The 13,622-nt window shown below is 33.2% G+C and overlaps 1 protein-coding gene across 1 annotated transcript in view; it reads left to right on the top strand.

Moving 5' to 3' along the window:
* The window catches only part of LOC143250846 (uncharacterized), a 169,204-nt gene that overhangs the window by 100,487 nt on the left and 55,095 nt on the right, over positions 1-13,622 (top strand). The window contains exon 3 of the mRNA XM_076501937.1: positions 6,318-6,540. Coding sequence (XP_076358052.1) covers positions 6,318-6,540 — 223 coding nt within the window. The remainder of the gene's footprint in view (positions 1-6,317; positions 6,541-13,622) is intronic.

Raw genomic sequence — 13,622 nt, 5'->3', positions numbered from 1 at the left:
CCTTGGCGCCGCCACTGAGATTGAAACATTCTTGCATTTATAATATTGCTAAACATACCAAACTAACATTAAATCATATTAGTATGAAGTCAGTAGAATAGTTTTAGAAAGATAGAACACCTACATAATCTGAATTATAAATATCAGAGACTGATATTGATGAATGCATGAACGTCGTGGTTAATGGTAGTCCCATCCTAGTGAGGCAGGTTTCGGTTATATCGATTATGAAATACTGTAACTAACTGGATGCTATACTTCGAGGCTTATTGTATTACACAGATAAATATACAGCAGAGAAGCACTAGCAATGATTAATTATTACAATAACGTGAAGAGATTTAATTGGGTATATGTTAATACGGAGATTTCTCTACTTGTTTTTGGAGCTAATAACCTCGAGTGGATAAGTAAAGTAAAATGCTTTTATGACCATTGTTTTATCGACAACTATACTACAAGTATATAATCATGACTACAAGTATATAATCATGACTACAAGTATATAATCATGTCGGACAGGTTTTGACGCTTTTGTTAAATATCTAATTCAAAAGTTTTCTATATATTCAAGATATTTCTAACTTACAAGTGAATTTCTGTTCTAGAAACACGTACTCACCATCTCTCACTCATATGATAAACATGATATACAAACTAAGTAAACAAAAATTAAAACTTTTATTTTAACAATGAAAAGGCAAATCCATTCTTATCACACTGATCATCCGTCCTACTTCATTTTTATGCACGAATATCATGTTATATAGTGATTGCATTTAAACGGTTGGTCATTCAGACTTCACTCGTCCATCAGCACGTGGTTAGAGGTCGCGTTATATTTCTACAGCTAACTACAAACAATAACAAACGCCTGCTACTGATCTCAAATGCTTAAAATGAAACTTGATAAGGTCTAAAAGTATCGTTAAACGCTTTATTGGGTGTGTGTGTGTGTTTTTCATAGCCACAAAGGGCTATCTGCTCAGCCCACCGAGGGGAATCGAACCCCTGATTGTAGCGTTGTAAATCCGGAGACATACCGCTGTACTAGCGGGGGGCGCTTTATTGGAATAAACTACTATAATTCCAGGGCATCCCGTGTGGAGTATCTTGAAGGAATTCTATGTGTCTCGTGAGATAAGAGCATTGGATTACATGACGATAGAGCTGAATTCTAACGGGCACCCACACCTCTCCATTTGCTAGTCACTGTCCAACTGATAATCAACATATGGTACCACCAAAGAATATGATATTAATAATGTGTGGCATTAATGGTATATAATATAGGCCGTAGAGGCCCGTGAGTGTATCTATAGTTGTTGTTTGTTGTTTTTGAATTAAGCACAAAGCTACACAATGGGCTATCTGTGCTCTGCCAACCACGGGTATCGAAACCCGGATTTTAGCGTGCAACTCCGCAGACATACCGCTGAGCCACTGGGGGGATTATCTATAGTTATTTTACGCATCTCGAACTCATAATACTTTAACCACATGTCACGTCTCTGAGTGGATTTAGTCTTAAGTTATATGAAAAACATATACGCCTATTTGTGTGACTGCATAGTTAATTGAAACTCATCTGTAAAATATATATTGATTTATATTTGCCACTAGACCTGCCCGTGGCATCACTGAAGCGAGTTTCTTGGTGACATGCTGTAAACAGTGTGCATCTCGTTGAGCAGTTGACATACAAAACGACTTTCTGCGGTTTGTTCCTAACCGTTGTTCAATGGTATATAGGTCTGGCATGGCCAGGTGGGTTAAGGCATTCGACTTGTAATCTGAGGGTCGCGAGTTCGAATCCCAGTGACCTGGCATGGCCAAGCGTGTTAAGGCGTGCGACTCGTAATCTGAGGGTCGCGAGTTTGCATCCCCATCGCGCTAAACATGCTCGCCCTTTCAGCCGTGGGGGCGTTATAATGTGACGGTCAATCCCACTATTCATTGGTAAAAGAGTAGCCCAAGAGTTGGCGGTGGGTGGTGATGACTAGCTGCCTTCCCTCTAGTCTTACACTGCTAAATTAGGGACGGCTAGCACAGATAGCCCTCGAGTAGCTTTGTGCGAATTTCAAAAACATCAAACATCGAATCCCAGTTACACCAAACATGCTCGCTCTTTTAGCCGTGGGGGCGTTATAATGTGACGGTCAATTCCATTATTCATTGGTAAAAGAGTAGTCCAAGAGTTGGCGATAACTAGCTACCTTATCTCTAGTCTTACACTGCTAAATTAGGGACGGCTATCGTAGATAGCCCTCGTGTAACTTTGTGCGAAATTCAAAATACACCAAACCAAACCAACTAACCAAGAGGTAGCTTTACGGTCAGTGTTCATCGATTTCCTTATAGGTCAAAAACTATTTAAATTACCCAACGAAATATCATGTTAGAGTTATGAGGACAGAGCTCAAGTTTACTTTGAAGTTGTAGGTAGGTGTCAGTTTGTACGTAATAAAATAAATACATGTATTTAGCTCTGTACAGTACAACACAGATATGTAAATATCAGTTTTAAATGTGTTTACTCTTATCTTGTACGAACCTGAAATTGTTTATATATCTTGCTCGAAACATTCGTGTCAATAACGACGTTTTATCCTTTTATAAATTATCAGTACAGATTCTGAACATTATTAGTGCAACAGTTATTGGTAGAAGAACACTGCCTCTTCCACTTAAAGACGATCGATCTTTAATATTATTATTTATTTACAGCAATGAATGACTTATGTGTAAGGTTTTTAATTATGTACATATACATACATATATATTGACAGTATACTTACTCTCTCCTCTTGTGTTTATGTTCACTATTATGATTGCTTTCACTGCTCTCCCAATGTTTATAAAAAAAACAACTCCTTATTTATTTATCGAACATTTCTATTAATATTTTATACTTTATTTGAGCTTGTTTGTTTTTCGTATAGCAAAGCCCCAAAGGGCTATCTGCTCAGCCCACCGAGGGGAATCGAACCCCTGATTTTAGCGTTGTAAAGCTGGAGACATACCGCTGTACTAGCGGGGGCGCTTTATTTGAGAGGTCAATATTATAACTAATAGGTACACACATCAAATTCTAAATGTTTCATTATCTATTCCTATCTCCCTATGTATGCGCAGTTATTCTTACTTTCCACAAGACACATACCTTTGGTCATTTTTATTTTCTTTTTTATTTAATTGATATATTTGCATGTTTATGTTTTACAATGAATAAAGTAATACCTGCTGTTATTTAGTAGCATGTACTTACATTTATTACATCAGAAACCATTCCTATAAGACAATGTGTCCAGTATGTCAGGTCCGGCATGACCAGGTGGTTAAGGCGTTCGACTTTTTATCTGAGGGTCGCGGATTCGAATCCCATTCACATTAAACATGCTCGCCCTTTCAGTCGTGGGGGCATTATAATGTGATAGTCAATCCCACTATTTATTGGTAAAAGAGTAGCCCAAGTGTTCGCTCTGGGTGGTGATGACTAGCTGCCTTCCCTCTAGTCTTACACTGCTAAATTAGGGACAGCTAGTTTTGCGCGAAATTCAAAAACAAACAAACAATTTAGTATGTCCTTCCTCGGCTGTCCGTTTCCAGTACATTTTTGTTACAGTGTACCAAACATAGTTTCAATGTCCTTAATGTAAAGATGTTCAGAGATCCTGTACATGAGACAAATAGAGGGAAGATTCTTTAAATTTGTAATGATTTTAAGATATCTGTATGTAAGTTGTTGTTGTTGTTTTTAAATTAAGCACAAAGCTACATAATGGGCTATCTGTGCTCTGCCCACAATGGTATCGAAACCTGGTTTTTAGCGTTGTAAGTTCGCAGGCATACCGCTGAGCCACCGGTGGGCCTCTTTGTACCTAATAATTGTTTGTTATGGTAGAATTCCTTCTCGATTTCCAATTAAAATGGGTTTAGTGTTTTTTGTTAACATTGTAATTTTATTTTTATCCCTCAAAACGTTTCAACTCATCTTCTGCTATGTTTTCTAACGAGGCATTTCACAATTAGTTGTTTTTTTTAAACTGAACTTTGAAAACATTTGTTAGCAAATTTGTTGTAATGTTTGTGTCAAATACTTCTAGATTATTGGTGGAGTGTTTGTGTTTTCAGTTCTGTTACAAGCATTTCAAAGCGTTAAGTATTTTTTATTAGGCATAGAAAATCCGTCATCATTACAACATTCTACTTTGGTTCGTAAAAACAATAATACACTTACTAATTTACCAGTATTATTGATCATTTATTTCATACACTTATTTTAAACTGATATTGAAACGAGACTATTTGTAGCAATTACTAAAACAATGAGTGAATGGAGGAATAGTTATAATGCAGCGAGACTGCTTGTAGCAACTACCATAACAATCAGTGAAAAAAGGAACATACACATTGAAACAAGACTGTCGTAGTTATTATGGGTAAACAATCATATGAACAAACCTGTCTATAACAGTTAGTATCACAATCAGTGAATGGGAAAAATATGAATTATTTAATCACATAGTATAATTACTTATTTTGACTTGTACCAAAGTGAAGATTCTCTACGTTTAGTACAATAAAGTTTTGTTTTTTGGAAATGTTTTATTCAGAAATTTAGAGGGTCAATAATGTGGATGATAGATCGATATCTAGACTTCTTACATTCGTTTCTCGTGAGGTTTGAGAATAGTTGGGTCTGGCAATTTGAAGAAATGAGATATTTTTTAATGCATATTCAAATATCCACTACTGTATTACATATTTTAGATATTATAGTAATACAGATCAGTATTTAATGTCTTACACAAACACCATGCAACTACTTATAAAACTTATTTACATAACATTCATAAATCGTTCATTGTTGCATGTTATTTTAACGCATTATTCATTTACTACTTACAATTATGTGAGCAGAAAGAAACTTATGAACTTAAATACACTCATACTTTATGAAACATGTTGGCTTTTATAAATACTTAAGAGATCAAATTCACAATGCTTTTTTTTCCCTGCAATTCTTAAAAAAACCTTTGTTTACAAAAGGTAACACATAAAAACCCTCCATTATAACATAACAACTAAAACAGGTGAGGTAAACTTGACAATCTATCTTCAACAAATATACTGAACTTTCAGTAGGAGTATTTGTGAATTTGATAGGTAAGTTGCAGAAATTATGATTTATTAGGCATACGCAAATAATAAGTTGTAATAATTCCTTGTATTTATACTTACATTAAATCAACATAACAGTTAAATTCCCTTCTTCCATTAACTTAAAAGTCGATTACTCTTCAAAATTCCTATTTGGACTTTCTTTGTATCTAACTTTCTTTCTGTAACATAAAGGACGTGATCTTATTATCAGCATTTAACTCTGTTTTATAATATAGAACCAGTACCCTCTTTCAAATTACTATTCATAAGAACTGTACAGGGTGGCCCGTAAGTCCCTACCCATCCATATATCTTATGTATTCAGTACATATTATTATGCAGCATACTTGTCACAATACGCTCTTCAAGTGTAAAAGGGCTTACATTGGCCATATTTCTCTGAAAAAAAAGAAACAAATTTATAATATATGTGTAATTGAATATAACATAATAACATATGGATGGGTAGGGACTTACGGGCCACCCTGTACTTTCACAAGTATGGTCCTTGATTTTGCTAGTTATATATAACAATATATAAATATTAAAGTATGTGGAGTCTAGTACCTGCCAACTCTTAGAAATGTACTGTGTGTAGGAAGATATTACAATGAATAATGTACAATGAAATATATAACTAATTTAATTCTGACTAGATATTGTATTTTATCACTTATCGTATTGATTGTAAATATATAATTTTTTTACTGATTATTACTGTTTTTTGTCACTGATAGGAAGCTTAAGGTTCAATATATTCTAATCAAACTACAACAAAATTTACGTTTCCATGTAAATATTAAAATATGTCAATTTGTACCCATTAAAGAAGAGTACAATGGCATAGTAAGAAATCATTTGATAGTTTAGAACATGCAATCTGATATGATGCACATACCTTGTCTGATCCTTTTGTATAAACATTTATCCAGAAAATATCTTCTAAAACATTACCAGATGTTAAAAAGTGAAAGGAAGGAAATCTTGGCCATTGATAAATAATATATAAATGCTACCATTGCATACAGAAACACCTTTCATTGGAAGTATGAAGGAATAATCCAATATAATAGAAAGAAACATCTGTTTTTGCTTCACTGATATAAACTGGCTTACATTAATGGTGTACATATGTTGTTTTTTTATTTCAGATCTTTCTACACAAATCTGCCATGCAGCAACATTCCAGAGAAATCCACAGAGGAGAGATCAAGCCACACCAATGCCATCAGTGTTTGAAATCCTTTTCTTCCAACCATCAGTTGACCCAGCACATCCGGGTACACACCGGAGAGAAACCTTACAAATGTTCATATTGCGACCGAAGGTTCAAACAGCTGTCTCACGTCCAGCAACACACAAGACTGCACACTGGTAAGTTACTTTACTGACCTATCTTTTGAAATAAAATTGTCTCTTTTTAACAGCACCTTACTGGCTTACAGAATGACTCTGTTTTGTTTTGTTTTTTTCAGTCACACACGTTACGCTCATTGCTCCATTTCTTGACCAATTTGAAATCTAATAACACCTGTAGCCATTGATACTTCCCACTTGTGTTTCAATGTTCAAGGATACATTTCTGCAGTGTGTAGATACTTGTTGGATAAATCATGATACCTGTGATTGTTCTTAAAAGATATCTGCTACATGCATACACTAAATGTAGTTTGTACTTGTTCAAGACAAATCAGTTTACTGTTAATTATATACACATGTATATAAAAAGTATTTATAGGTACTTACTGTATACATACACGTAAGTATACCTATGTGTATTAGAAATAGTTCATAACAAGATAAAGAGCCCCATATAGTTCCACCACATATTTATGTGTAAAAAGTAAAAATTTAGGTAACTTTTACTTTAACATACATTCAGTTATTTCTGACAATAGCCTAAATGCCAAAGTAAAGGTAAACATAATCAACTTCTCATTTTCTTTACTCTAGTGATTACAAAGTTAATATGAAATAACAAGATAAGAAACTGGTGCTTACCACTCACTGTCAGACAGAGATATGGAAATTATTCTGGTTCTTCTCAGTTAACCACAGATATGGAACTTACAATGGTGCTTTATAGTTAAATATCAGATAACTGGAATTATGGAACTTACCCTGATGCTTACCTGTTAACTATGAGACAACCAGAGATATAGAAGCTATCTTGATGATTTGTAGTTAATTATCATGGATATTAGAAGTATGGAACCTACACTGGTGATTACCAGTCACATTAGATAACTAGAGATAAGGAACGTGTTGTGGTGCATTTTTAGCTACTAATCAAATAACTACAGATATGGAACATTCTTTGGTGCTTACCAGATACAGTCAGGTTATGAAAGATTGGGAACTTATCCTGGTGCCACCTAGTTATCTATGAGATAGCCTGAGATATGGAGCCTATTCTGGCATATTCTAGTTAGTGATCAGGTAATTACAGATATGGTAATTATTCTGGTGTTTACAAGTTGACTGTCAGATAGCTAGAGATATTGAACTTACTTTAGTACTTACCAATCACTATCAGATAACTGAAGGTAGAAAATCTATTCTGATGAATTCCAGTTAACTATCAAATAACCAGAAATATAGAACCTACTCCAGTTCTTTATAAACAATTATTTGATAAATAGAAATATTGAACTTTTTCCAATGTTTACTAGTATACTAACACATAATTAAAGTAGATTTTTAATTAATTATCAGGTAACTAGATTTAAGAAATTTAATACTTTTTAATTATCTATTAGATAACCAGATATATCATAGCTACTATTGTGCATTCTGTTTATTTATCAGATAACCAAAGCTATGGAAATTTTTCTGGTGCTTTCCAGACACTGTCTGATAACCAGATATAGGGAACTTATCTTAGTGCTTCCAAGTTAACTTTCAGGTAACCAGAGATATGGGATATACTTTGGTGAATTTTATTTAATTATCAGCTAAAGAGAAATGTTATCTCTCAGCTAAATAGAAGTATGTAACTTACTCTGGTGCTTTCTGGTTAAATAAATATCAGATAACCAAAATTATGAAATCTTCTCAAGTACTTGCGAGTTATTGTCGGATATGTGGAACTTATTTTGACACTAACTAATTATCTTTCAGAAAACCACAGACATACTTTCTAGTTAACTATAAGATAGTTATAAACATGGAAGTTATGTTATTGCTCACTTGTTAATTATCAGATAATCAGATATGTTGGGGTTACTCTAGTGCTTTATAATTAGAAGTATTGATTATATTCTTGTGCCACTAATTAACTATCAGATAACTAAATATACAGAACTTACTGTGATGCTTTTTAGTTAATTAACAAATAATCAGAGACATGGAATATTCTTTGTTGCTTACCAGACACTGTTAGATAACCAGAGATAATGAACCTTCTGGGTATGTACCAGTCACTGTCAGATAATCACAGATATAGAAAGTATCCTGGGTTTTTTTGTTGTTGTTTTTCATCAGTTAAATACTAGAAAACGGGATAACAATTTACTCTGTTTGTAATCAATACAAAACCTACTCTTGTATTACAACTTTCTAACTTACTCTGTTGTCTTAGTTAATTATCATGTGATTTGAAATATGAGTTTTATTCTGGCTTTTTCCATTTATCTATCAGATTATACAAGTTGTTCTGGTACATACTAAATAAATAAAGAAATGTACCATCCTTGGGTGCTTTCTAATTCATTGTTACACAACCAGAGATATGTAACCTACTCTTTTGCATTCTAGTTAATTATTAAATAACTAGAGAATGAATCATACTCTAGTCCATTCTAGTTAATTATTAAATAACCAGAGAATGAATCCTACTCTGGTCCATTCTAGTTAATTATTAAATAACCAGAGAATGAATCCTACTCTGGTCCATTCTTGTTAATTATTAAATAACCAGAGAATGAATCCTACTCTGGTCCATTCTAGTTAGTTATCAGCTAATTAGAAATATGAAACTTATTCTGGTTCTTTCCATTAATCCATCAGGTAAGTAGAATTATACAAATTACTCTGATGCATCCTGTTAACTGTCAATTAATTAGAAATGTGAAAATTATTTTTGTACTGGCAAGTTAGCTATTAGAAAATCTGAGAAATGAACTAACTCTTGTAAATTCTAATTGGGGAATAAGTAATATTGACCTTTCTAATGTTTACTACTTAATTATGAGATAAGCAGAGGTATAGAAAATATTCTGGTGATTTGTAGTTAATTATCAGATGGCCAGATATACAGAATCTTCTCTGATGCTTTCCAAATAAAAGGTATGGAACTTACTTGGGTGCTTAATAATTAGTGATACAGAACCTACTCTGGTGGTCTCTAATTAAATATTAGATAACCAGAGATACAGAGCTAGTTGCTTTCTTGTTAAATATCAGATTACCAGAGATAAGGAGATTACTCTGGTGCTTTATATTTAATTATCAGCTTATTCTGATTCTTTTGATTTATGTATCAGATAAGTAGAGACAGAAAACTCATGTTGTTGATCTTTTTTCAATTCTCATTTAATTAAAAATAGGGAAATTATTCTAGAGCTCAGTAGATAACTAGCAATAACTAGATATGAAGAGCCTTCTCTGGGGTTCTATAAATTCTTATTATATAATCACAGATATGTAACCTTCTCTGCTGCTTACCAGTCTCTGTCAAATAACCAGGGATATGGAACTTCCTCTGGTACCTTCTAATTAATTTTTAGGTAATTACAAATGTAAGACTTATCCTATTACTTACTAATTAACTATTAGATTACCAGAGATATAGATATTATTCTGGTGCTTTCTAATTAATTATAAATATTGAAATTATTCTGCTACTTAGTATTTGACTATAAGATGTCCAGAAATTTTTATTTTGGTGGTTATTTCAAATTGACAATCTGTAAATGAGAAATATCGACCTTATGTTCACTAGTTAACTCTCAGTAGGTAGAGATACAAGACCTATTCTTGTCCAACATCAGGGGTAAACCCATAAAAACATTTCTAAAATGGTGCCGTTACTCACGGTTACGATGACAGCAAAATGTAGGCTATTGTGGCTTGGGTGTCACACATGCCACACAGATCACACATTTATGCATCAGTCCCAGATAAAAGTAAACGATGAATTAAAAATTTGTGACCAATACATAGTCTAATTAGGGCAATTTCCACCTTCCAATTATTACGGAAACAACATGAACAAAGTCCAATAAAAATTTTATCTATTAAAGCTTGTTATCACATTTCTCACTCCAATCCAACTACCGACTGGCATGGATTCGAGCCTTGAATACAGGGCCATAGTTCATGTATGGAATAAACACGGCAGTAATAGAACCACACCAGATTTAGCTGCAGTGTGAGTGAGCTCGTTTCCGCCAGTACCAACGTATTACGATTTCAAATAATTGGAAATTTAAATTTGAATTTAGAAGTTAATTAAATATGATATGGATTAAATTTATGACACTTGCAAACAAGACTGATACATACAATTTTCTTTTTTAATACAAATACTTACTTACTTACAAACACTGACTCTTTTTATCTGGTCGGGAACCGAATCTTTTATTGATGTTCATGGAAAGCGAATTAATTCTATACTGATACAAAGGCATACCTCTCTTGACAACTGGAAGCATACGTAAGTTTTTCACTGACGACAATATTTAATGTCCTCATAGAAATAATAATGTCCGAAGTTAATTCTCTCATTAGCCCGGCATGGCCAAGCGTGTTAAGGCGTGCGACTCGTAATCCGAGGGTCGCGGGTTCGCATCCCCGTCGCGCTAAACATGCTCGCCCTTTCAGCCGTGGGGGCGTTATAATGTGACGGTCAATCCCACTATTCGTTGGTAAAAGAATAGCCCAAGAGTTGGCGGTGGGTGGTGATGGCTAGCTGCCTTCCCTCTGGTCTTACACTGCTAAATTAGGGACGGCTAGCACAGATAGCCCTCGAGTAGCTTTGTGTGAAATTCAAAAAACAAACAAACAACCAAACTAACTAATTCGCTCAAATAGAACAGTTCATAATTTTCAAAATATCGGAAAACTACTGATATTTAACGATTAATAAGTGTTTATCACAAATATATAGCTTTCAAGGCTGTATACGTTTCGATTAATGCTTTCTTTTCCGACTCGGCATGGCCAGATGGTTAAGGCACTCGACTCGTAATCCGACGGTCGCGGGTTCGAATACCCGTCACACCAAACATGTTCGCCCTTTCAGCCGTGGGGTCGTTATAATGTTACGATCAATTCCACTATTCGTTAGTAAAAGAGTAGCCCAAGAGTTGGCGGTGGGTGGTGATAACTAGCTGTCTTCCCTCTAGTCTCACAGTGCTAAATTAGGGACGACTAGCGCAGATAACCCTCCAGTAGCTTTGCGCGAAATTCAAAACAAACAAATGGAGGAAGAAGTCTTGTGCACTTGATCCTCCTGGGTATTTAAACATTAAACACACCCAAATACCCACAAAGAAGAAGCAAAGCGAATTGCACTTTATAATTGCACAATAATTTTGAATTCTATTTTACTTTCAATCATAAAGTACTAAAGAAACTATATATATAATACTGGAATAATAGAAGAGAAGTATCATGAAATTGCAAATCATAATAATAATTATGGAACATTAGTAAAAAAAGTATAAATTATCATATATGATGAAGCAACTTCCCAGTGAGTTATGAAGTGTAATTACAATCACAAAGTTAAAAAATTAAAGATTTGTTATTAACTGATGTTTATAGACAAACTGATTAATATTTATTGAATGTCACATGATACATTTTGGATTAATATTATCACTAACTGAACTTTTTATTATCTATGTTATTACCTGTTTGTGATAAAAGTATATTAGCATTACAGTGTATCGTGTTTTTGTGCTATATTCAATAAACTGTGTATTTCAGATGTACATTAATATAAAATGATGATTAAGATAGACTTCTAATACCAATTTTATCTTTCGTTTTGTTTATGTATACTTATTAATATATATATATAGAAATTGTTCATCACAATTATTAAGGAGTTTTTATAAATAAGCTGAATAGGCTTAGTGGAAACTTTTATATTTTCATATGTTAATGTTTTATTGATATGTACATATTGCATGTGATAAAATATTTATCTTCTTCTTATCCGTTTAATTATCAGATAACCAGAGATATGGAATCTTCTCTGGTGCTTACCACTCAATGTCACATAAACAGGGATATGGAACTAACTCTGGTAATTTTTAGTTAATTATCAGGTACTTAGAATATGAAAATTTCTCTGGTACTAGTTAACTATAAGATAACCAGAGATATATAACTTACTCTGACAATTTCTAACTGATTATCTTAGAAATAGAAATATTGGTCTTATTATAATGCAAACTAGTTAACTATCAGATAAGAAGAGATATAGAACATACTCTAGTGAACTATAGTTAATTAATTATCAGATAATTAATAATACATAAGTTACACTTGTGAGATGAAACTTTGAAACATGTTAGTTAATTATCATGTAACCAGATATGGAACCTTTTCTGATGACATATAATGTCAGATAACCAAAAATATAGGACATATCCTGGTGATTTATAGTTACCTATAATACAACCAGAGAAATGGATCTTGCGCAGGTCTCCTCTAATTAATTATTACATAATCAAATATATGGAGCTTACTCTTTATCACTCTACTTGATTATCAGATAATAAGAGATATGAAAACTCCTCTGGTACTTACCAAACACTGTCAGATAACCTGAAATAAGGAACCTATCTTAGCGTTTTCTATTTAATTATCAGCTAATTAGAAATATGGAAATTATTATGTTTTTTTTTTCATTTATCTATCACATAAATAGAGATGTAAAACTTACTCTGGTGTTTTGTAGTTAATTGTCATTTAATTAGAAATATGAAATTTATTGTCACACTTACAACTTAATCATCAGATAACAAGAAATATGGATTGATTCTGATATTTACTAGTTAACAATCAGATAGCCAGAGAAACAGAAGTTACTCTGATGCTCTCTAATTAATTATTAGATAACCATAGATATGGAACATTTTCTTGTACATTCTACATAATTATCAGATAGCCAGAGATAGGAAATTTATCCTATTTAACTACACAATACCCAAAGATTTAGAACATGCTCTGGTGGTTTCTACATAATTATCAGTGAAGTAGAAATATAAAATCTAACCTTAACAGTTAATTACTAGACTACCAGAGGTAGGAACTATCTCTGGTGGTACCTAATTAATTATCAGTGAAGTAGAAATATAAAATCTAACCTTAACAGTTAATTACTAGACTACCAGAGGTAGGAACTATCTCTGGTGGTACCTAATTAATTATCAGTGAAGTAGAAATATAAAATCTAACCTTAACAGTTAATTACTAGACTACCAGAGGTAGGAACTATCTCT

The sequence above is a fragment of the Tachypleus tridentatus genome, chromosome 5 (assembly GCF_004210375.1).
Source record: "Tachypleus tridentatus isolate NWPU-2018 chromosome 5, ASM421037v1, whole genome shotgun sequence".
NCBI classification, from domain to species: domain Eukaryota; kingdom Metazoa; phylum Arthropoda; class Merostomata; order Xiphosura; family Limulidae; genus Tachypleus; species Tachypleus tridentatus.
This window is presented reverse-complemented; position numbering and strand designations above follow the sequence as displayed.